The sequence below is a fragment of the Phyllobates terribilis genome, unplaced genomic scaffold, assembly GCF_046119375.1.
Source record: "Phyllobates terribilis strain yellow unplaced genomic scaffold, ASM4611937v1 Scaffold_29__1_contigs__length_15306474, whole genome shotgun sequence".
NCBI lineage: Eukaryota > Metazoa > Chordata > Amphibia > Anura > Dendrobatidae > Phyllobates > Phyllobates terribilis.
In genome coordinates, this window is record NW_027362789.1 from 13,973,681 (window position 1) to 13,998,758 (window position 25,078).

At 45.0% G+C, this 25,078-nt stretch overlaps 2 protein-coding genes across 3 annotated transcripts in view; both read right to left on the minus strand.

The window, feature by feature from the left end:
• LOC141178637 (uncharacterized) overlaps positions 1–25,078 on the minus strand; it is a 74,258-nt gene that overhangs the window by 14,208 nt on the left and 34,972 nt on the right. The gene's annotated exons all lie outside the window — the stretch shown is intronic.
• Positions 1–25,078, minus strand: part of LOC141178636 (uncharacterized) — a 34,054-nt gene that overhangs the window by 3,954 nt on the left and 5,022 nt on the right. Inside the window, exons 2-7 of one of the 2 annotated variants that reach the window (XM_073660524.1) lie at positions 22,807–22,956; positions 22,498–22,677; positions 22,290–22,413; positions 22,109–22,206; positions 21,823–21,913; positions 19,862–20,007 (exon numbers count right to left, since the gene is read on the minus strand). In XM_073660524.1, coding sequence (XP_073516625.1) covers positions 19,862–20,007; positions 21,823–21,913; positions 22,109–22,206; positions 22,290–22,413; positions 22,498–22,677; positions 22,807–22,884 — 717 coding nt within the window. In that variant the 5' untranslated portion in view covers positions 22,885–22,956. Of the gene's footprint in view, positions 1–18,942; positions 20,008–21,822; positions 21,914–22,108; positions 22,207–22,289; positions 22,414–22,497; positions 22,678–22,806; positions 22,957–25,078 lie in introns of those variants that run through there. The other variant, XM_073660523.1, reaches the window with a different exon arrangement.

Consider the following 25,078-nt stretch of genomic DNA (forward strand, 5'->3'; position numbering starts at 1 on the left):
GCAGGATCCTCTCTCCTCCTGTACCAGTCGCTGATTCGCTTTGTTCAAGATTATTTTAAGTGTATTTGCTATGTATACCCCTTTTCACATGTAAACCGCCATGGAATAAATGGTGCTATAATAATAAATAATAATAATTAGGTTAAAGTTGCATGTAAGCACTGATTTTGGGGGTTTGGTCGACTATATAATGTATTTGGGGTCCTCCTGACAAATCATGTCAGGGCAGAGAAGAATCTGGCATCCTGAATTTCAGAGGCTATTCTGTTTGTTATTCCTGTAGATAATCCTAGAAGAGTCTGGAGTTGACTCTCTCATATAGACCGCAGAAAAATTGGAATAATTGTGTGTATGGGGGAGTCGGGAGAGATAGCCACCTGCCAAATGACCGTTCAGCCAACACTTATCTCATGTGTATGGGACTGTTAGTATTACACGGACAGGCAGTGATAATACACGGCACTACAGTAGTACAGTGCATCACCGGAGCAATCAGAGGCTTGTATGTTGTATGATCGCACTAATGAAAATTGTTTCAAAAAGTTTAAAGAAAGGTTTAACGTGAAAAATAATATCATTGTGTTTGCAACAAGAAATATCCGTCACTATGAGGAAAACAGACTCACTGCACAATGTTAGTTAAGTCACGTCCTTAACCACTTTATTATACTTTATTACCCTATACAGTAAACAATGATGTTGCTGAATAATTGATACAGTCTGTAACATTTCTGGCGGCGTGCTTGCATGGCTTACCACCTCCCATCATGCAGGACCGCAATCTTACCTATCAGTCCAGGCTGCACACTTTGCTCCAGTACATGCTGTTTGTATGTCTCTTGTCTGCTGGCTTAGGGCGGCGGCGCTGTTACTTCCTGATTCTTAAAGCTACAGTGTGGGCAGTCCTAATGTGTTCCCAGCCTATTGCTGCGAGTCACTGGATACTTCTGTTTCCGCCACCCTGGGGGCTGAATACCCAGGGCCGTTACCTGTGACTTCTAGTCTGTTTCCGCCACCCTGGGGGCTGAGTACCCAGGCTCGTTCCTGTATCTTGTTCCTGTATCAGTTCCTGTCTGAACTGTCTCCTAGCCCGTTACCTGTTTGTCTCTATGTCCGATCCTTTCCTTTTCCTGCAGTGTCTGAACCAGTACCTAACTCCTACTCGTTGTCTCTGTACTTCTGTTTGTGAGTTTAGTGTCCACTCGCTACTTCATTGTAAGTACCTTGTGTGTATCTGGTTCTGCTTTTCCCATTTCCCTGCCTCTGTATCTACCTCCTGTGTTCTAACTATCTTCCTGTATTTTCAAGTCTGTTCCATGTGAACAGAGCCCTGTCCTGCCTGCCTGCACCTTCTGCTTTGTTCTGCTCTGCTGCTCACCGCACCTGCGGTTTCGCTCTGCTCTGCTTGCCCACCGCACCTGCGGTTTCTCTCTGCTCTGCTTGCTCACCGCACCTGCGGTTTCGCTCTGCTCTGCTTGCTCACCGCACCTGTGGTTTCGCTCTGCTCTGCTTGCTCACCGCACCTGTGGTTTCGCTCTGCTCTGCTTGCTCACTGCACCTGTGGTTTCGCTCTGCTCTGCTTGCTCACCGCACCTGTGGTTTCGCTCTGCTTGCTCACCGCACCTGTGATTTCGCTCTGCTTGCTCACCGCACCTGTGGTTTTGCTCTGCTTGCTCACCGCACCTGCGGTTTCGCTCTGCTCCGCTTGCTCATTACACCTGCGGTTTTGCTCTGCTCAGCTTGCTCACTGCACCTGCAGTTCTGCTCTGCTTGTCCACCGCACCTGCGGCTCGGTTCCTGTATCCCAGTCTGTACTGGTCCCTATCCAGCCTGCGCTCCTACCTGCTAGTATCTGCCTGTCTGCACACCAGCCGTGCCTGCCAGTACCCCCCTGTCTGCACACCAGCCATGCCTGCCAGTACCCCCCGTCTGCACACCAGCCGTGCTTGCCAGTACCCACCTGTCTGCATACCAGCCATGCCTGCCAATACCCACCTGTCTGCATACCAGCCTAACCTGCCTGTTCTTGCATTCCCCGGTGTGGGTCAACAGCTGTGACCGGGGTCTGACCTGGAGTAGCACCTGGTCCCTCAGCTCGGTTCCTACCTGGTTCACGGAGTCGATTGAGCCGCCGTGCGACTTTGGTCGGACCGGGATGATACTTAGTTACGCCCCTCCAGGCACTCCTCAGTTTATGGTCCAGTGGGATCACTAATCACGCTCACGCCAGTCAGTCCGGGCGTGTGCGTAACACAGTCACTATCGTACTCTATCCCGCACCTAAACAAAGGTGATACTGTCTAGCCGCGGAGGTTAGCACACTAAGGAATGTCAATGGCGTCCCCGCTTACTGGTGGCTGTCCCTGAAAAACCCTAGTTAACCCTGATATATAGATAAAAAATACACTGATACATTAAATAGGACCAGATAATGCCTCATGGTATATACAAGTTCTTTTCACTAAATTAGAATATCATCAAAAAGTTTATTTCAGTTTTTCAATACAAAAAGTGAAACTCATTATATAGAGTCATTACAAACGGAAATGATCTATTTCCAGTGTTTATTTCTGTTAATGTTGATGATTATGGCTTACAGCCAATGACAACACAAAAGTCATTATCTCAGTAAATTAAAATAATTAACAAAAAACATCTGCAAAGGCTTCCTAAGCGTTTAAAAAGGTCCCTTAGTCTATTTCAGTAGGCTCCACAATCATGGGGAGGACTGCTGACTTGACAGATGTCCAGAAGGCAGTCATTGACACACTCCACAAGTAGGGTAAGCCACAAAAGGTCATTGCTAAAGAAGCTGGCTGTTCACAGAGTGCTGTATCCAAGCATATTAATGGAAAGTTGAGTGGAAGGAAAGAGTGTGGTAGAAAAAGGTGCACAAGCAACAGGGATAACCGCAACCATAAAAGTATTGTTAAGAATAGGCCATTCAAAAATTTGGGGGGAGAGTCACAGGGAGTAGACTGCTGCTGGAGTCATTGCTTTAAGAGCCACCACACACAGACGTATCCAGGACATGGGCTACAAGTGTCGCATTGCTTGTGTCAAGCCCCTCATGACCAATAGACAACGCCAGAAGCGTCTTACCTGGGCCAAGGAGTAAAAGACCTGGACTGTTGCTCAGTGGTCCATGCTGTTGAATTTTGCATTTCATTTGGAAATCAAGGTCCCATAGTCTAAGGGAAGAGTGGAGAGGCCAAATACCAGAAAATAACCAACATACGTTGGAGAGAGGGTAAATAAAGATTATCTACCGGAAGAGACAATTACCCATTAAAAATTAACTTTTAATCTAAACACACTAAAATAATGTACTAAATAGTACCGTTGGGACAAACTAACATATAAGAAAAAAGACATAGAGGGATATAAAAGGTGAAAAGGACTAGAGATAGTGTCAATGTAATTGATACGATACAAGGGATAATAAACTAATCCCTTCCTGGCAGTGGAGTGTATCAACCCCCAAAATTCAAATAATGCCCCCGCTGCGCCAAGGCTATCCTTAACCTAGTCCCCAAAGAACCTTAATAATGCAATTCAAAAAGTACACATATAAATTTGACAAACAGCGTCCTAAGTAGCGTGTTCAGCAAATATCCAATAATAACGTCAATGGCATATAGAAAACTAAATGTCCACAGTAGTAGTAACGCCCCAATAAGTCAGCAAAAATTGAGGTGTATGAAAATGTAGTCCACCAGCATGCAGAGTCATATAAGACTCAAAAAGTAGTCCAATTAGATCTTGAAATAAATATAAAGTCCAGAAAATTTTTTTCAAAAAGCCACATCAAATGACCAATATAAAGCAAAATAGTAGTCCAGTGATCAAAAAATGTAGAAAATAAGTAGTAAATAGCAGTGTCCCAGAGAAAAAAATAAATAAAAATCTCCAATTAGAACCACAGAGTATTTCATAGTAATTGTAGTTCACCAAAAACAGTTAAGGGAAATATACACGATATTAGAGGTGCTGATGGATACAAAAATGACAATGTCCCAAATGAAAAAAAAGCTGCTAGTCAGAAAAACATGTATACATGTAATAACAATAAAAAAATCAATGGACTTATCTTGTTGCATCCAAGAAATGTTCGGGCTGGTGTAAAGGCAAGTTCCACTTGTTGATCCAAAGATATTCAGTTTGTAGAGATCAAATTCAGCCATGCGATCACCAACGGAAAGAGTTAACATATATCAATCCAGAGAAAAAAAGACACCAGGTACCCCTGAAGATAGTACTCCATCAGGTGAGTATAAAGTAAGCTAAATGGTATTTCTTCCTGAGTAAAAAAGACATCAGTGCAGCAGGTTTTCCTTCAATATGAAAATACACCAGTGGATCAAATGTCCAAAAAAAATAGTCCCATAATTCCTACGCGTTTCGCCCCCCCCTCCTTGAATGTGGGGCTCATCAGGGGAAAAAAAGAAGAAAGTGGCTGTATTCCAGTGTGGTAGCATCTATTATCGATGCACCCTATCCCTCATTTAAACTTTCTTCTTTGTCTTTTTTCTTATATGTTAGTTTGTCCCAACTGTACTATTGAGTACACTATTTTAGTGTGTTTAGATTAAAAGTTAATTTTTAATGGGTAATTGTCTCTTCTGGAAGAGTGGAGAGGCCACAATCCAAGCTGCTTGAGGTCTAGTGTGAAGTCTCCACGATCCGTGATGGTTTGGGGAGCAATGTCATCTGCTGGTGTAGGTCCACTGTGTTTTATCAAGACCAAAGTCAGCGCAGAAGTCTACCAGGAAATTTTGGAGTACTTCATGCTTCCCTCTGTTGACAAGCTTTTTGGAGATGGAAATTTCATTCTCCAGCAGGACTTGGCACCTGTCCACACGGCCAAAAGTACCAATACCTGGTTTAAAAACAACAGCATCACTGTGCTTGATTGGCTGCAAACTCACCTGACCTTAACACCATAGAGAATTTAATATGAGATAATCACTTTTTGATGGTATCTTAAATTTAGTTAGAAGCACTTGTACAGTGGGGAAAATAAGTATTTGATACACTGCCGATTTTGCAAGTTTTCCCACCTACAAAGAATGGATGGGTCTGTAATTTTCATCTTAGCTACACTTCAACTGTAAGAGACAGAATTTAAAAATAAAAACCAGAAAATCGCATTGTATGATTTTTTAAATTGCATTTTATTGCATGAAATAAGTATTTGATCACCTACCAACCAGCAAGCATTCTGGCTCTCACAGACCTGTTAGTTTTTCTTTAAGAAGCCCTCCTACTCTGCCCTCATTACCTATATTAATTGCACATGTTTAAAGTCATTACCTGTATAAAAGACAAATGTCCACATACTCAATCAATCACACTCCAACCTCTCCAACATGGTCAAGACCAAAGAGCTAAGGGACAAAATTGTAGAACTGCACAACGCTGGGATGGTCTACAGGACAATAGGCAAACAGCCTAGTGAGAAGGCAACAACTACTGGCACAATTATTAGAGAATGGAATAAACACAAGATGACTGTCAATCTTCCTCGGTCTGGGTCTCCATGCAAGATCTCGCCTCGTGGGGTAAGGATGATTTTGAGAAAGGTAAGGAATCATCTTATAACCACATGGGAGGACCTGGTCATTGACCGGAATAGAGCTGGGACCACAGTCTCAAACATTACTGTTAGTAACACACTATGTCGTCATGGATTAAAACCCTGTAGGGCAAGCAAGGTCCTCCTGCTCACACCAGCACATGTCCAGGGCAGTTTGAAGTTTATCAATGACCATCTGCATGATCCAGAGGAGGCCTGGGAGGTCAGGTGGTCAGATGAGACCTAAATAGAATTTTTTGGTATCAACTACACTCGCCGTGTTTGGAGGAAGAAGAAGGATGAATACAACTCCAAGAACACCATCCCAACTATGAAGCAGGGTGAGAGAAACATCATACTTTAAGGGTGCTTTTTCTGCAAAGGGTACAGGACGATGGCACCATATAGAAGTGAGGGTGGACGGGATCACATATCAAGAAATTTTGGCCAACAACTTCCTTCCCTCGGTAAGAGAATTGATGACGGGTCGTGGCTGGGTCTTCCAGCATGACAATGTGTCGAAGCACACAGCCAAGGAAACTAAGGAGTGGCTCTGTAAGCATTTCAAGGTCCTGCAGTGGCCTAGCGAGTCGCCAGACCTGAACCCAATAGAAAATCTTTGGAGGGAACTGAAACTCAACGTTGCCCAGCGACAGCCCTGAAACCTGAAAGATCTGGAGAAAATCTGTATGGAGCAGTAGGCCAAAATCCCTGCTGCAGTGTGTGCAAACTTGGTCAAGAACTACAGGAAACGTCTGACCTCTGTAATTGCACACAAAGGTTTCTGTACCAAATATTAAGATCTGTTTTTCTATTGTATTAAATCAGTATTGCATGCAATAAAATGCAAATTATGTAAAAAGCATAATGTGATTTTCTGGATTTTATGTTTTAGATTCTGTCTCACAGTTGAAATGTACCTACAATAGAAATTGCAGACCTCTCAATTCTTTGTAGGTGGGAAAACTTGAAAAATCGGCAGTATATAAAATATTTATTTTCCCCACTGTATAAAGGAAGGTGTATGGTATTCATCAGAGAATGTTTCAGAAATCTGCCTCAACGCTTTTCCCCAACAGGTTCATCAGGAGGCTTGATACAAGGATGATAATTCATGAAGTTCAGCATAGTTTGCCTAATAGCCAGGTGTCCATGTTTAAATATTCCACTTCATCCTAAACCGCGACCCAGACGAGGAAAATCATTCCAATTCCTAGAGCTGAATTGTCAAAAGATATTTTCCTGGGTTTTATTTCCTAGGTTCCAGCTGGTGTTGGCACTTCTGCCGGCCGCCGTGCAGGCTCTTATCTCATGTCCTGGCACTCATTTCCTCGGAAAACATCTAGACAAAAGACACAGGCGCCTTCTGTCACCATTGCCATTTGGGGACACCGCATGGTTTCACATCTTGCTGGGAACCCCGCAGGCAGCCTCCTGTGGTCATTTCACCTTTTCAGATTGGGGGGGTAGCTCTCCCTTCAGGGAGATCTGGATGGCTCATGTGGACATCAACTCTCTGACCCTGGTATATCTCGGGGTCATAATATGGAATGCCCACTATTGGCCGGGCATATACTTGCGCTCTTTTGTCCTTCATTTATTCAACGAGAAAGGAATTTTATGGTAAATACAGAAGTCAAAATTTTCACAACTAAAGCACTGGGAACTCGGGTCAAAACGTTTTTGCTTTCATTAGCCCTAATGTCCAACGTGGCTTAATTCTATATATTGATTTGTAAAGTTACAATTTGTATGTATAAATATATTTATAGCTTTCTCCTTTTTGTTAGCATTATTTATATACAGTATGTGTTTTAATAAAACTGTGAGAACTATGGGCTGAATTTTCATTTCTATAATTATAAATCTTGGTGTAAAATTAGTGAAGAGTAACTGCAGGTGGATCTGTATCAGTGCGTGTTCACACATTGGGATTTGTGGGAGAAATAATCTGCATCAAAGTCCTCACATGTAGACCTGCAATAAGTCCTTCAGATGTCATCGACAATTTATTTTATGTCTTCAGCAGCAACCTTTAAAAAACACCATGATACTCGCTTACCATGTTGCCCATACAGCCTGATTAGTCGTCCAGGTTATAGTTGGCGAAAACATTTTTTGGACAGATTTCTTTTTGTAAAGAGGCATCATTTGCTTTTCGCTGAGGGTCTGACTGCTGGTGCCGCTGTTCCATTGGACAGAACCTGGCAGAGGTCATATTACATCGGCCACTTTCGGAAGTAGACTGGGGAACCGGGTTTTCTCTGCAGGCTTTATTGTATGGCATTAAACCCTGTAGCTCCAGCAAAATAAACACAGCCTTACTGGCAAAGCTACAAAACAAAAGATAAATGATAGGACAGGTTCGCCCACACAGGTTGTAGCCAAGCCTTTAGCTCCTTCCTGAGCTATGGCATTCCAGTCTGGACACCTTGCCTCTCCAAACTCAACAGAAAAAAAATAGTGACTGAGCATTTAAGCTTGCTCAGCAACACCCTGAGGGGAGGTAGGGTGAATGACTTCCCACCCTCTTTGCCATTCACATAAAACCACACCCTTTAGGTGAGTTAACCCCTAATATATAACATGCTGGAGGAAATAACACCAGTGACTGTCACATATTCCCCCCCTCTGCCCAAAGCTGGGGGTTTGGGCACCTTCAGACACCAGACAGGGAATTCTAGACAGGGCATCAGCATTCCCGTGCAACTTCCCGGGCTTATTCTCCAGATGAAAATTAAAGTCTTGAAGACCTAAGAACCATCTAGTTACCCTAGTATTTTTACTCCTCTTTTTCCTCAACCATCTCAAAGGGGCATGGTTTGAAACCAATTTAAACTTCCGGCCTAGTAGGTAATATCGCAGTGTATCTAAGGCCCATTTTATGGCTAAACACTCTTTTTCTACTATTGCGTAGTTCTTCTCGCAGGACAAGAGCTTCCGGCTCAGATAGAGAATGGGATGTTCTTCCCCATTTATCTCTTGAGAGAGTACGGCTCCTAGGTCAACCTCTGAAGCATCTGTCTGGACCAAAAATTATTTTTTTAAAGTCTGATGCGACCAGGACCGGCTGCTTACACAGTGCTAGCTGCAACTGTTGAAACGCGGTCACTGTTTCCTCCATCCACTTCACCATGGTTGATCTGGTGCCTTTTTAGAGGTCCGTAAGTGGCGCAGCCATCATGGCAAAACTTGGGATAAACCGCCGGTAATATCCCACCATTCCCAGGAACGATCTCACTTGCTTCTTGGAGAGTGGTTGCTGACAGGTCTGGATTGACTCCACTTTATTGACTTGTGGGTTTATTTTGCCTCTCCTGATGACATAGCCCAAGTACTTGGCTTCCTCTTTTCCAATGGCACATTTTCTTGGATTTTAGTAAATCCTGCCTTCCTCAGAGCATCCAGAACGGCCTGTAGTTTAGGTAGATGACTAGCTCAGTCTGAGTTAAAGACTACAGTGTCACCAAGGTAGACTGCGGCATACTCCTTATGTGGGGCTATGATCTGATCCATAGCCCTCTGGAAGGTGGCTGGGGCCCCCTGTAGTCCAAACGGCATCCGTGTGTATTGAAAGCACCCATGAGTTGTCGAGAAAGCTGTCTTCTCCTTGGCCATCTGGGACATAAGGATCTTCCAATAGCCCTTCGTCAGGTTGAGGGTGGTAATATACCTCGCTGGTCCCAGCCTCTTGATGAGCTCGTTGACGTGAGGCATCGGGTATGCGTCACACTTGGACACCTCATTCAGTCGGCGGTAGTCATCACAAAACCTACATTCTCCGTTGGGTTTTGGCACAAGGACGATGGGGCTCAACCATCCACTTGGACTTCTCTATCACGCCGAGGTCTAACATCCTCTTCACCTCGGCCGTGATCACCTCCTGGCGTGTTCAGGAATCCTTTACGGCTTCAGGTTCACCATTACATGTGGCTCATTTAGCACATTATGTTCTACCACCTGGGTATACCCCAGCAGCTCTGAGAACAGGTCCCAATTCTGCTGGAGCAGTTCTCGACACTTTGCTTCTGGGCTGGCAAAAGGGTCTCCGCTATAGTGACATCTTCAATCTGGCCTTTGGGAGTGGCTGCCAGGCAAGGAGTTCTCACGGGTTCCCAATCTCGCCACGACTTGAGCAGGTTTACATGGTACACCTGGTCTGGTTTTCTTCAGCCAGGCTGATGGACTCTGTAGTTCACGTCACTGAGTTTCTCCACCACCTCATACGGGCCTTGCCACTTGGCCAGGAGCTTCGTTTTAACGGTGGGAATGAGAACCAGAACACGATCCCCAGGCTGGAACTGTCCCAGTCTTGCCGACCAGTTAAAGACCCTCGCCTGGGCTTCCTGCTCCTGAAGGAGATGTTCCTTCCTGATGGGCATCACCTTCGCCATTCTCTCCTGTAACTGGGCGATATGTTCAATGATTCTCCGGTGGGGTGTGAACTCGGCCTCCCAGGTTTCCTTGGCAGTATCAAGGAGACCTCCTGGATGAAGTCCATACAGGAGCTCAAATGGAGAGAAGCCAGTGGAGGCTTGAGGAACTTCTCTGATGGAGAAAAGTAGAAATCGGAGCAGGTAGTCCCAGTCTCGCCCCATCCTTTACAACGACCTTCTTGAGCATCGCCTTTAAAGGTCTTGTTGAAGTGTTCCACTAGGCCGTCCGTCTGCGGATGGTAAACTGAGGTCCGAATCTGGGCAATCTGAAGGGCTCTGCATAGCTACTTCATCGCTTTTCTCATGAAGGGGGTTCCTTGGTCTGTCAAAATCTCTTTTGGCAGACCTGTCCGTGCAAAAATATGGACCAGCTCTCGGGCTATTCTTTTACTGGATGAGTTCCTTAGGGGTACCGGGTCGCATAGGCCATGACCACCAGGATATATTGGTGGCCCCAAGCCAGTTTAACTAAGGGACCCACGAGGTCCATGGTAATCCTCTGAAATGGGTCCTCTATCATAGGTAGTGGAACTAAGGGACTACGGAAGTGGGAGGTTGGCACGGTTATCTGGCTGGTGGGGCAGGACCTACAATAGTTTAAGATTTCCCGGTAACATCCTGGCCAATAGAACCTCCTCAATATTCTCTCCTGGGTTTTCTCAACTGTAGCTGTCCCGCTAGAATATGTGAGTGGGCCATTTCTAATACCCTCCGACGGTATGACCCTGGAACTAACAGCTGTTCCACTACCTCTTCACCTTTTAGTTAGTCACCCAGTATAAAAGCTCCCCCTGAACTGGAAAGTGTGGGTACCTGGTTTCCACCCCCGGCACTTAAGCAATACCATTACAAACAGTAACATTGTCTCACGCCCCTTTCAAAGTCACTTCCTGAACTTGAGCTGACTCAAAGTTCTCTCCGGGCACCTCCAATTCCGAGAGGTCGGCCACCTTGGTCACAGTCTGGTCCTCGTTGCCAGAAAGGACACAGTGGGAACTCATCCACTTCCGATGTCGACTGGGATATTTCTCTCGGGTCCTGGCTTTTGTCCACGTAACTCAGTCTCGATCCCTTCCCCCACAAGTCCCAGAACAAGAGAAAATCGCGCCCCAATATGACGGGATGCATCAGGTCCTTGACCACCCTGACCTCATGGGATTGGGCGCCACAGTCTGTTCCAGCTGTCACTCTGGCCACCGGGTAGTTCTTGGCGTCCCCATGTATGCAGCAGACGCCCACAGATTTAGTAGGGGTCCAGACTCCCATAGTCCAACAACCCCAGGACCATCACCCCATTAACAGAAATGGCACACGCCTGCGGCCCCTCGCTGGGTTGACAGTCCACACTGCAGGCTGGGTAAGCATTATAATGCAGCGGCTTGTGGCATTACGGTAGTTGTCCAGGATGTGTTTTGGCTGACCATGTACCTCTCCCTCAGGTGACTGGTCACATGACTGTGACATAGCACAGGTCCTGTGCACAACTAGAGGATGATAAGGCGGATGCAGAGCACATGCGCCAAGTGGTTGAGACCACTCTGCAGGACACCCGTGATGAAAATGGTGACCTCCGCAGAAAGACCCTAGGTCTGGAAGCTCAGGTGAAGGAGTTGCAGACGTTCTGTGATAATCTCCAGAGGGCAGAGACATGCCTTAAGGAAAGAATCAGCAAGGTGGAAGCTGAGCGGAAAAAGATGGAGGAGTCTATCGGAGAAGCCACAGACCAGGGCCAGGAGTTGGCCATTGGAGATGGGAGGTATGAAACAGATACCTACTCGAATAATGCGAGCTCGGATGATTCGGTGGAAGTAGGAGCCGAGATCAAGGAGCTCAAGGAGTCGCTACAAGCCCATTTGAAGCAAGAGAAGCTTGAAAGACTGGCTGTTGAGAGCCGAGTGGGCGCATTGGAGACAGAGAAGTCTGAGAGAACTCTACTGTTAAAAGAGCAGTTGAAGCAGGAAGAGCTTCAGATATGGGCTGCTGAGAGGCGAGTAGCTGAGCTAGAGGAAGAAGTTTTCGAGCTCAAAGGTCGCCTAGCAAAGTATCACTCAGTGAACGAGGCCTCCTTGGAGAAGGAAAAGGGCAAACCAGTTGCACTCACTCCCTTATACCATGAGAAGGTGGACCTGAGGAGAGCCAAGAGAGTGTTAACAGAAGATAAATATGAAATGGAAGTGGTAAAGACGAAAATTTGTGAATTTGTAGCTGTGAGTCAGCTCAGGGGAAGTATACAGGGTGAAGAAGCTGAAAGTCAGTTGCCCCTGAAACCTGAGCTAGATGATCTTTTGGAAACCACTGGTGAGACAGAAACCTCTCGGTACAAGTGCCTCATAGATGTACCCGAGGATTTGAGAGAATGCACCAGTGAGTCTGTGCATGAAGAGTTTAAGAAGGCCGTGGGAGCCTGTGAGGTGTACTCGACCTCAGAAGCTAAACAGCTGGTGGTCCTGTCCACGACTGAAGTCACAGTGAAGAGGGTGGCGATCCTAAGTGACATACACGGCGATATATTCACACGAAGCGGTTTCTCCGGTTGAAGACGGAACAAGCCGTTAGACAACTGGAGCTTATGAGAAAAGCTCACAGTCTGCGGGAAGAGGTCATCCGGGTGCCTCATGTTCTGGTGAGAAAGCTCATTGGGAGAAATGGCCGAGCCATGCAGATGATGGTAAAGAAGTCGGGTGTGATGAGAGTAAGCAGTCCACGTGATCGACAGGACTGGATACCAGATGAAGACGGCATGGTGTCATTCTCCGCTGTAGGAACGGAAGAAAGTCTTGCATATATACGCATGCTGATGGAGTACCGAGTGACCTACCTGCGAGAGGTAGAACATTTGAATCTCGCTAGACTGCGAGTGGAAAGACAGAATCGCCTGAGCGGCAGAAGGTGGCAGCTGTCTAGAAATTGTGAGACCAGACAGAGAAAGGGCCCCCTAAATAACAGAACAGCTACAGCTGAAGTTAGGGACCTATCAAGATGTCCTGAGAGTAGTGGGCATGGGTTTAGAGGTAGTGAGACCTCCAGTAACTCAGGTTTGAGAGGCCCATACAAACGACCCAATAGAGTATGGGACAGTACGGAGTCTAACCGGACCTTAGATACCAGGGCGTGTGAGTCATCCTGCGGTATTGACCGCTGGGAGCGGGGGAGGTCTGACAAGGTTACGACTGACCGCTGGGAGCGGGGGAGGTCTGACAAGGTTACGACCGACCGCTGGGAGAAGGGGAGGTCTGACAAGGTTACGACCCGGAAATGTGACTTGACGAAGTCAGTGACAATGACAGATGGTAGGTCCCTAAAGGAATGGGCTAATGTCGTTGGCTAATGTTCCAGGGGCTGAGCAGCGCAATTGTCAAGTACATGGTCTCTGTGTGAACTGGGGGTTATAATGTGATTGTGTATATTGTGTGTTCAACGCCACAAGTTTGAACAGAGGGGGGATATGTAATGCAGCAGCTTGTGGCATTATGGTAGTGGTCCAGGATGTGTTTTGGCTGACCATGTACCTCCCCCTCAGGTGACTGGTCACATGACTGTGACATAGCACAGGTCCTGTGCACACAGAATGTCTAATCACATGACTGTGACATCAGCACAGGTCCTGTGTGTGTTGGAATATATAAAAACCCTGGTAGTTTTGAGACAGGGGGGGGGGTAAGGCGTGAGGCCTGTTCCCGTGTGGGGCACCATCAGCCTGGAGAGGCTTAGTGAGGCCTAGAGAGGCCTGGTGAAGCCTGAAAGGCAGAGGCTGGATGTTGGCTGTGTAAACATACCAGTAGCCTTGGATGGTACGAGGGCTGGAGACCCCCATCTGGGAAGCCGTAAAGCCACAGCGGTGGCCGAACAAACCTGAAGCAGCTAAAACCCGGCGAAGGTAAAAACACTGATTGATGTGGACATTTATGTTGTTGCCTAGCTGAGGGCTGTATCTGGAGCTAAGTGGACGTGTCTGTCGCTGGAAAGGCTCTTGGACATTATGTGTATGATATGTCGGCGAGCCACTGAGATGGACTCGGTTATGAGCGGTTTATGATAAATAATAAACTGCTGGACTGTGAAATACCGGAAGGTGTTGCCTGGTGTGCCTTAATTTACCCGATGCAGCGAGTATCCCCCAGCATGATGACTAGCGCTGCCTTACAGCATAATGTGTACCTTGTCTGCCTAGGCTGCAGTCCATTGACTCAACAGATGTATGACACTGGGCGGCCACGTGTCCTGGATTGTGACACGGCCAACAGATTACATCCTTAACAACAGTCCTTGCGGCACCTTCAGTGGAAGTGGGACGCCCCCCCAGTTGTGGCTCTGAACCCCTTCCGTAGTAAACCCACCCCCTTTTGGGCACTCCAGTACAGGGAGGGATTTTTCAACCATTTGGTAGCTCTCTACCAGACCCACAAGGTCGTCGGTGTTCCAAGGGTTGCCCTGGGCAACCCTGATCTGCACTGGCCTGGGTAGGGAATGGATGAACCTGTCCATCACCACATGCTCAACCATCTGGGCAGGAGAGGAAGACTGTGGCTGCAACCACATCTGGACTAGATGTAGCAAGTCAAACATCTGTGAGCGTGGAGGTCTGTCGCCAGCATACGCCCAGTGGTGGACCCTTTGCGCTTTGACAGACAGTCACTCCTGAGAGTGCCAATATCTCGGTTTCAATTTGGCGTATTCCTTTGCGTCTTGTAAAGTCAGATCATAATAGGCCTTCTGCGGCTCCACGGGCAAATATGGAACCAAAACCTCCGCCCACTGCCCCAGCGGCAATCTCTCCCATTCCGCCACCCTCTCAAAAACAGTCAGGAACGCCTCAACATCATCCCCCGGGGTCATCTTCTATAATGCTCTCCTTACTCTCTCCAGTAGGTAACTAATTAAAAATAGTTACATACAGGCCAGCTATTTAAAACTGTGGTTGTCCGTCACACGTATCACATATTACTGCGGTTCAAATCCAGCCATTTGTACTGAACGTGGAAAATATATAAAATGGGCAAGGCGCGGGTCAAGAGACGGGGAAGTGGACGTGATGGTGATGATGGTGCATGCAGAGGACAAGGACAAGGCCATGGGCTAGCTGAAATTGTGCCACAACAAACACCCACATCTTCTCGCTCGACCTTCCTGTGGCAATTAATAGGGGACCGCAGAACAGCACTATCGAACAAAGATCAGTGTGAAAAGGTTATTGGTTGGATAGCAGATTCCATGCTTCCAGTCACTTAGCCACCACCACCCTGTCTTCCACACAGTCAAGTCTCAGTAACCGTGAGTCTGGACCGCATATTCCTCACCCTGATCCTCCTTCCTCCCACCATTCCGAGTGCCTGGAGACAACTGATCCCACACTTGGACAGTCTGAAGAGATGTTCACTATTCCATTTATAGAAATCGGGCCTCTCACCCGGTCCACTTGAAGCGGGGCAAGAGGAGATCGCATGTAGCAATGCCCAAATATTTGAGCAGCCACGGTCACACGAAGGCGACGGTGGGAAAGTGTCACAAGAGGTGGACGATGATGAGACACAATTGCCAGAAAGTGAGGAGGAGGACCAGGGTGCGGAATTGGAAGAAGAGGTGGTGGATGATATAGTAACTGACCCAACTTGGCAAGAGAACATACAGAGCGAGGACAGCAGCACACGGGGGGGGGGGGGGGGGGGGAGGCATAGCACCACAAAAGGCAGGAAGAAGCAGTGTGGTGGCCGCAGACAGAAGGCGGGCAACCGTTCCCCGTAACATCAACATGACGGACGTTGCCAGTACAACTGTTAGGTCTTTCCGAGTCTGGTTGTTTTTTAACCCCTTAACAACATGTGACGTACTAATACGCGTCTGTGCCCTGGGCTTTAAGAGCCAGACCCGTATTAGTACGTCATGGCGATCGCGTGCGCACACAGGCTGTGAGAGTGCGATCGCCGCCAGGTGTCAGCTGATTGTCACAGCTGAAACCCGGTACTATGTGCAGGGAGCGGTCAAGCACCGCTCCCAGCACATTAACCCCCGCGATGCTGCGATTGAAGTCGATCGCAGCATTGCGGTGGCAAGGGGAGGTGATCGCAGATACTCACCTCCTCTTCCGGCTTCCAGCGCTGTCTGCCATGGCTTCCAGGATGTTGCCATGACGACCCAATGTCGTCATGACAACATCCGGGTCACCAGACAGCAGGAAGATTTTTTGGACATGCGCAGTGCATCTCCAAACTATCTTCTCCCTGTCCAGCACTGACAGCCTGCATGGCACAGGGATGGTGCTGCATTCCTGTGCCATGCAGGCGATCAGAGAAAAAAAAGTGAAAGTCCCATAGTGGGACAAAGTAATAAAGTATAAAAACTGTCTGAAAGTGAAAAAAAAAAAAAAAAATTGCAAAAATATTTTTTAAAAAATAATCCACCAAAAATAAAAATATAATGTACCCATCAATAAATATTATTATACAAAAAAAAAACAATAAAAGTACACATATTTGGTATCGCCGCGTCCGAAACAACCTGACCTATAAAACTGTCCCACTAGTTAACCCCTTCAGTGAACACTGTAAAAAAAAAAAAAAAAAAACGAAGCAAAAAACAAATGCTTTATCACCATACCGCCAAACAAAAAATGGAATAACACGCGATCAAAAAGGCAACTATAAATAAAAATGGTACCACTGAAAATGTCATCTCGTCCCGCAAAAAACAAGCCACCATACAGCTCCATCAGCCGAAAAATAAAAAAGTTATAGCTCTCAGAATAAAGCGATGCTAAAAAATAATTTTTTCTATAAAATTGCTTTTATTATGTAAAAGTGCAAAACATAGAAAAACGATATAAATGTGGTACCGCTGTACACGTACTGACCCGAAGAATAAAGCTACCATATCAATTTTACCACACGCGGAACAGAATAAAAAAAAAAAAAAAAAAAACAATTCCTGAATTGTTGGTTTTTGTTTATTCTGCCTCCCAAAAATCGGAATAGAAAGCGATCAAAAAATGTCACGTGCCTGAAAATGGCTCCAATAACGTCAACTCATCCCGCAAAAAACGAGCCGTCACATGACAGTCTGCCAAAATCTGGAAAAATTATAGCTCTCAAAATATGGCGATGCAAAAACTAGATTTTACAAAAAATGCGTATTTTAGTGTGTGACAGCTGTCAATCATAAAAACCCCATATGATTCTGGTATCGCTGTAATCACACCGACCCGAAGAATAAAGTCGTCTAATCACTTATACCGCACGAGGAACGGCGTAAAAAATAAACTCTTGGGTTAGGGTTGGGCTAGGGTTAGGGCTGGGTTTGGGGTTAGGTTTGTGATAGGGTTGGGATTTTTTTCAAAAGTAAGAAAAAAAGATGACGATATGGCGACTAGTGTTGAGCGCAAGTGCTCGCTACTTGAGTTTGCATCGGGTGTTCTGGTATGCATGGAGTATCGTGGGTATTTGAGTGACATGCTCGAGTCTCCGCCCCATATGCTTCGCGGCTAAAAAAACTTTGCGGGGATTGCCTGCCATGCACGAGCGATCCCCGCATGTTTTTTTTGGGGTGTCTAATAACCATGAAACATGCAAAGCAGGGACTCGAGCATGTCACTCAAGCACACGCTGTACATGGTGCATACCTGAGTACCCGATGCAAACTCAAGTAGCGAGCACTTGCGCTGAAGACTAATGATAACTTATTCAATATGAAGACCTAATGTTATCAAATTCTGTGTTGTACCTCTGGGTTCAAAATGTTCACTATACACCTTAATAAAATCCTTGAGGGGTATAGTTTCCAAAATGGGGTCACTTGTGGGGGAGCTCCAATGTTTGGGCACACAGGGACTCTCCAAATGCAACATGGTATCCGCTAACAAATTGTCGGCTCAAATTGTTAGCGGACACCATGTTGCGTTTGGAGAGCCCCTGTGTGCCCAAACATTGGAGCTCCCCCACAAGTGACCCCATTTTGGAAACTAGACCCCCCAAGGCACCTATCTAGATGCATAGTGAGCACTTGGAACCCCTAGGTGCTTCACAAATTGATTCATAAAAATGAAAAAGTGTTTTTTTTTTTCACTTTTTCATTTTTACGAATCAATTTGTGAAGCACCTGGGGGTTCCAAGTGCTCACTATGCATCTAGATAGGTGCCTTGGGGGTCTAGTTTCCAAAATGGGGTCACTTGTGGGGGAGCTCCAATATTTGGGCACACAGGGGCTCTCCAAACGCAACATGGCGTCCGCTAATTATTCAAGCAAATTTTACAATCAAAAAGTCAAATGGCGCTCCTTCCCTTCCGAGCCCTGCCGTGCGCCCAAACAGTGTTTTTTCCCCACATATGGGGTATCTGTGTGCCCAGGGGAAATTGCACAACAAATTTTGGGGTCCATTTTTTCTTGTTACCCCTGTGAAAATAAAAAAAATTGGGTATAAAGTAACATTTTTGTGAAAAAAGCTAAATGTTCATTTTTTTCTTCCACATTCCAAAAATTCCTGTGAAGCACCTGAAGGGTTAATAAAGTTCTTGAATGTGATTTTGAGCACCTTGAGGGGTGCAGTTTTTAGAATGGTGTCACTTTTGTGTATTTTCTGTCATAAAGACCTCTCAAAGTGACTTCAAATGTGATGTGGTCCCTAAAAAATGGTTTTGTAAATTTTGTTGGAAAAATGAGAAATCGCTGGTCAACTTTTAACCCTTATAGCTCCCTAACAAAAAAAAAATTTGGTTCCAAAATTGTGCTGATGTAAAGTAAACATGTGGGAAATGTTATTTATTAACTCTTTTGTGTGACATATCTCTCTGATTTAAGGGCATAAAAATTCAAATTTTGAAAATTGCAAAATTTTCAAAATGTTCGCCAAATTTCCGTTTTTTTTCACAAATAAACGCAAGTGATATCGAAGAAATTTTACTACAATCATGAAGTACAATATGTCACGAAAAAACAGTCTCAGAATCAGGGGGATCCGTTGAAGCGTTCCAGAGTAATTACCTCATAAAGTGACAGTGGTCAGAATTGTAAAAATTGGCCTGGTCATTAACGTGCAAACCACCCTCGGGGGTTAAGGGGTTAAAGACTCTGCCGATAACCCCAAAAAGGCCATTTGCACCACCTGCCAGGCCAGCATCAGTAGAGGTAGCAAAACTACCAGTCTGACCACCACAAGCATGATCAGGAAGATGGCAGCAAAGCATCTGACTAAGTGGCCCAAATCCAAGGGTCCAGGAACAGTGTCTGCGGGTGGCATCACTGCTTCTTCCGCTGTTGTGCATGCAAACCAATCCTCTGTCCATGGCGCATGTGAAGATGCCTTACACCGGTCATTGCACACTCAACTAGCACCATCAGCAAGCACGTCCACGTCCTTGTCCCAGCGTAGCGTTCAGTTGTCAATACCCCAGTCCTTGGAACGCAAACGCAAATAAGGAGCCAACGTCTCACAGGCCACACTATTAAATTCACATATTTTGCGACTGCTTGCGCTCAAAATGTTGCCCTTTAGGCTCGTGGAGACGGAAGCTTTCTGCCACCTGATGAAGGCGGCCGTCCCTCGGTACTCGGTCCCCAGCCGCCACTATTTCTCCCCGTGTGTTGTCACCGCATTACACAAGCACGTGTCCATCGTGAGCCATGCCCTCAACAATGTAGTTACGGGGAAAGTCCACCTAACCACGGACAAGTGCTTCTGGGCAGGGACGGTACATCTCGCTGACGGCACACTGGGTTAATATAGTGGAATCCTGGACACAGTCGGACCTTGGGACGGAACACGTCCAAACAATATTTTTGCTTTAGGAGCAGTTTGTTTTTTAATGCTTATTTTGTGACTTTGATTTTCCTTATTAGTCAGTAATGAATGAAAAGACAGGACCTGTTTCAAAGGATCTTTGCTGTGAAGTGATGATGGTATATCTGGAGTAATGGCATTCGCTTCAATTGTATCCTGTGGGATCTCAAGATCATCAGATTTAAAAATTGCAGATGTCAGCTGTCCCTCTGATCTCCTGGTACAGTCATCTGCCGAAAAATAAAACCAATTGTTATTTTTCAATAAAAATATCCTTGAATTTTATATTTTTGAACATTTCTACTTAACGTGATTGTAGAAATGGCAAGTTATTTAAAAATGTTAAATTATTCTCCAAGACAATGACAGTTCACAGTCTAATAGAAAACCTCATAGGATGAACCAGTAGAGCGTGGTGTCCAACTGATTGTTCATTCTGCCTCCCAAATATGGAATAAAAAGCCACCAAACAATGTTATGTAGGTGAAATAATACCAATAAAAACTTCTACTCATCTCACAAAAAACAAGTCCCCACTCAGGTTCATCATCTGTCAGTGGAAAACCAGAGGTTTCCACATTATTAGTGGCTCAAAGGCTTTTGAAAAGCAACATGGCTTGAATAACCCAATCCAGCAATATCCGCTCTCCCAAAGTCAAAACCCCCCCACACTACTGAGCCTTGCAGTGCGCCCAAACCACATTCAGCATCCATGTATTTGGCATTACTATAGTGAGAAGAACCCACTTATTTTATGTTGTGTGTCTCCTGGAGCACAATCTGGACACTATGTGTTGGACAATAAAATGGTCTATTTGCAATTTTCACTCTCCAACATCCCCATATCAAAGTTTAAATCATGCCCCTTTCACCTCATTTAAACTAAATCAATAAAAAAAACCACACACATATTTGGTGTCGCCGTGTTCAGAATCGCCCGACCAATATAAAGAAATAATTAATTCGATCGGTAAACGGCGTAACGAGAAAAAAATGCCAGAATTATGTTTTTTTGGTCGCCGCAACATTGCAATAAAATGCAATAATGGGCGATCAAAACATCGGATCTACCCCTAAAATTGAATCAATAAAAACATCAGCTCGGAGCCCAAAAAAATAATCCCTCACTCGACCCCAGATAACGAAAAATGGAGACGCAACTGTGAAATTGCATTTTATTTTGCAATTTAACCGCACTTGGATTTTTTTCTCCCCACTTTCTAGTACATGATATGGTAAAAGCGAAAAATAAAAAAAGTTATGGCTCTGGGAACAAGGGGAGCAAAAAACGAAAACGCAAAATGCTTTGGTCATGAAGGGGTTAAAGACTACCAGGGAGTTACACACTTATAGTGAGGCCGGCCGATCCCACCACAATCAAACTATCAAATCAGAATGAATGTGTATTTATCGCAATGTAATGCTATCGCAATCCTGTTTGAAGTTAGTTGGTTTTAAAAGAGATTGAAAAGTCAGGATAAAGGGAAACTCTGCTGTTATTGTACAGAAATTCACACTTGGCCTCACTGCACATTTAATGTTGTAGATCATAAAAGTGAAGTTTGGCCAGAAAGACTGGACCTGGTCTTGTAGGGACCATATGAGGACATTCAGCAGCACAGAAGGGAGAGAAGGTAGATTCATCCAATAAGATATCAGGGATCTAGGAAGCCAACACCATCATTACCCTCCACTTTCTCTACAGGCACATCACAATATTTTTCTTCAAGTGATTTTCTAGCTTGTCAGCACATTCTACGTACGCTGTCATTCGGCTTTATAGTTTACAGATCTGGGCAGGTAACGGTCAGCGTCTCCTAATCCCAGGGGGTAGGTGGATCCTCCAGGTTGTAAGTTCTATAGAAAAGGGCTTTCAATGTCCACAGTCATTTGAACAGTTTTGGGTGGAGGAGAATGTTGTGATCTAGAGGCAAAATGGTGATCACACGATTGTGATACGGCCGAACTACACCACTGATAAAGCAGCCACAGCCGGTGACTGAGAAGAATCTGTGACTTCTCATTATTTAGTGGTCACTACTCACCTGGGTAATCATATGTAGGAATCTCCTCTTTACACCGCTCATCACCCCTCACATATGTCTCTGTAGTATTAATATGGGTCAGATCTTCACCCTGAAACAAATATTGTAAAAGTCACAGACAGATGGATAAGTCCCATCTGTGATCAGCTCTAATCCTGCCATCTCCACCGTTCTCATTACAGTATAAAACATATAATACTGGTGGATAAAACAAGACTGAGCACAAGACCTTCACAGCCGTCTACACATCATAGGGGAGATCTCATGACACCTTCTCTCCATCTACCTGATGATCCTGAGGAACATTGGGGTCTCCTTTTTTAAAGTCCTGTGGAAGAAGAGGACGGGGACATCTCTCTGGTGTTGTCCTCTTACTGGATAGATCTGGAGGAAACACATACAGGGACTGAATTCATTCTTTACATACAGATAATTATAGGCCGTGTGTATTTAGTCCTGTCTATTACCTGGTGATGTGAGGGGCTGGGGAACCTCCATCATGATGTCCTTGTACAGATCTTTGTGTCCTTCTAAATACTCCCACTCCTCCATGGACAAATAGACAGTGACATCCTGACACCTTATAGGAACCTGACACATACAATGATACCATCATCCCCCCCGATCCCTCCATAGTGTTAATGTATAAAGTCCCAGCATTCCCAGCAGTGTCACCTCTCCAGTCAGCAGCTCAATCATCTTGTAGGTGAGTTCTACGATCTTCTGGGCATTGATGTCCTCATGTATCAGGGGGTGAGGTGGAGGCCATGTGATTGTGCTCAGGGGTCTTCCCCATCCCTCAGACACAGGGTCCTGACAGCGCTCACTAGAGGTCTTCTTCACTAATGTGTAATCCTGGTTATGGAGAGACACATTAATAAATCTCACTCCAGACATTTCCAGAGTCCTCACCTCTCCAGTTCTGTCCATCTGTTATTCCCATAGATAAGAATGATGTAATGTGAAGTCATCAGAATCTCTCACCTCTCCAGTAAGCCGGAAGAGGATCTCTAGGGTGAGGTGTAAAATCCTCTCTGCCATCTTGTCTCTGTCCATATCCATCTTTGATGGATAAATCAGGAAAATTCTCTTATATAGAAGATCTTCACAGAGAGGATCCAATATTGTAGAGACCTGAATGAGAAGAAGATGAGCCGATGTAACAAGTAGATGTAAAAAAGATTAATAAATACTGTAAATTAAAGAGATATTCATTACATGTGACATGAGAAATGAAATACCTACAATCGCAATCTTAAGGCTTATATTCATCATATCAACCCAAATATAACAAGTAGAACAAAAAATAACATATGATAGTAATAAGACAACACAGGTAGGAAAACGGGGGCACACCCAGTATACATACAGGTGCATCTCACTAAATTAGAACATCAGCAAAAAGTTACTTTATTTCAGTTCTTCAATACAAAAAGTGAAACTCCTATATTATATAGAGTCATTACACACAGAGTGATTTATTATATAGAGTCATTACACACAGAGTGATTTATTATATAGAGTCATTACACACAGAGGGATCTATTATATAGAGTCATTACACACAGAGTGATCTATTTCAAGTGTTTATTTCTGTTAATGTTGATGGTTATGGCTTACAGCCAATGAAAACACAAAAGTCATTATCTCAGTAAATTAGAATACTTTATAACATCAGCTTGAAAAATGCTTTTAAAATCCGAACTGTTGTCCTACTGAAATGTATGTTCAGTAAATGCCCTCAATACTTGGTCAGGCTCCTTTTGCATCAATTACTGCATCAATGCGGCAATGTGGCATGGAGGGATCAGCCTGTGGCTCTGCTGAGGTGTTATGGAAGCCCAGGTGGCTTTGATAGCAGCCTTCAGCTCATCTGCATTGTTGGGTCTGATGTCTCATCTTCCTCTTGACAATATCCCATAGATTCTCTATAATAGATTCTCTATGGGGTTAAGGTCAGGCGAGTTTGCAGCCAATCAAGCACAGTGATACTGTTGTGTGTAAACCAGGTATTGGTACTTTTGGTAGTGTGGACAGGGGCCAAGTCCCGCTGGAGAATGACATTTCCATCTCCATAAAGCTTGTTGGCAGAGGGAAGCATGAAGTGCTCTAAAATTTCCTGGTAGACGGCTGCGCTGACTTTGGTCTTGATAACTCACAGTGGACCTACACCAGCAGATGACATGGCTCCCCAAACCATCACTGATTGTGGAAACTTCACATTAGACCTCAAGCAGCTTGGATTGTGGCCTCTCCACTCTTCCTCCAGACTCTGGGACCTTGATTTCCAAACGAAATGCAAAATTTTCTTTCATCTGAAAACAACACCTTGGACCACTGAGCATCAGTCCAGGTCTTTTTCTCCTTGGCCCAGGTAAGACGCTTCTGGCGGTGTCTATTGGTCATGAGTGGCTTGACACAAGGAATGAGACACTTGTAGCCCATGTCCTGGATACGTCTGTGTGTGGTGGCTCTTGAAGCAATGACTCCAGCAGCAATCCACTCCTTGTGAATCTCTCACAAATTTTTTGACTGGCCTTTTCTTAACAATCCTTTCAAGGCTGTGGTTATCCCGGTTGCTTGTGCACCTTTTCCTACCACACTTTTTCCTTTCAGTCAACTTTCCATTAATATGCTTGGATACAGCACTCTGTGAACAGCCAGCTTCTTCAGCAATTTTGTGGCTTACCCTCATTGTGGAGTGTGTCAATGTCTGCCTTCTGGACATCTGTCATGTCAGCAGTCTTCCCCATGATTGTGGAGCCTACTGAAACAGACTAAGGGACCTTTATAAATGCTTTAGGAAGCCTTTGCAGGTGTTTTTTGTTAATTATTCTAATTTACAGAAATAAAGACTTTTGTGTTTTCATTGGCTGTAAGCCATAATCATCAACATTAACAGAAATAAATCACTCTGTAATGACTCTATATAATATATGAGCTTCACTTTTTGTATTGAAGAACTGAAATAAATTAACTTTTTGATGATATTCTAATTTTGTGAGAAGCACCTGTATATGATAAAGAGCTAAAAAGAAAGAGCCAGTAGGCGCAAATAGATAATCAAATATAGGTGCAGGCCCCTGAACATATACTCTGTATAGACAAGACCCCAAAGGGAGAGAAGGCAAAAGGAGAGAAGACGTTCCAAGGGGTGCACCTACTAGCTGTTTCTATTTTCTTCTATTTAGCTCTGTCATATATCAGGACTGTGTAAGTAGCAGCCCACAGAAAGGGACAGACAGAGACCATAACC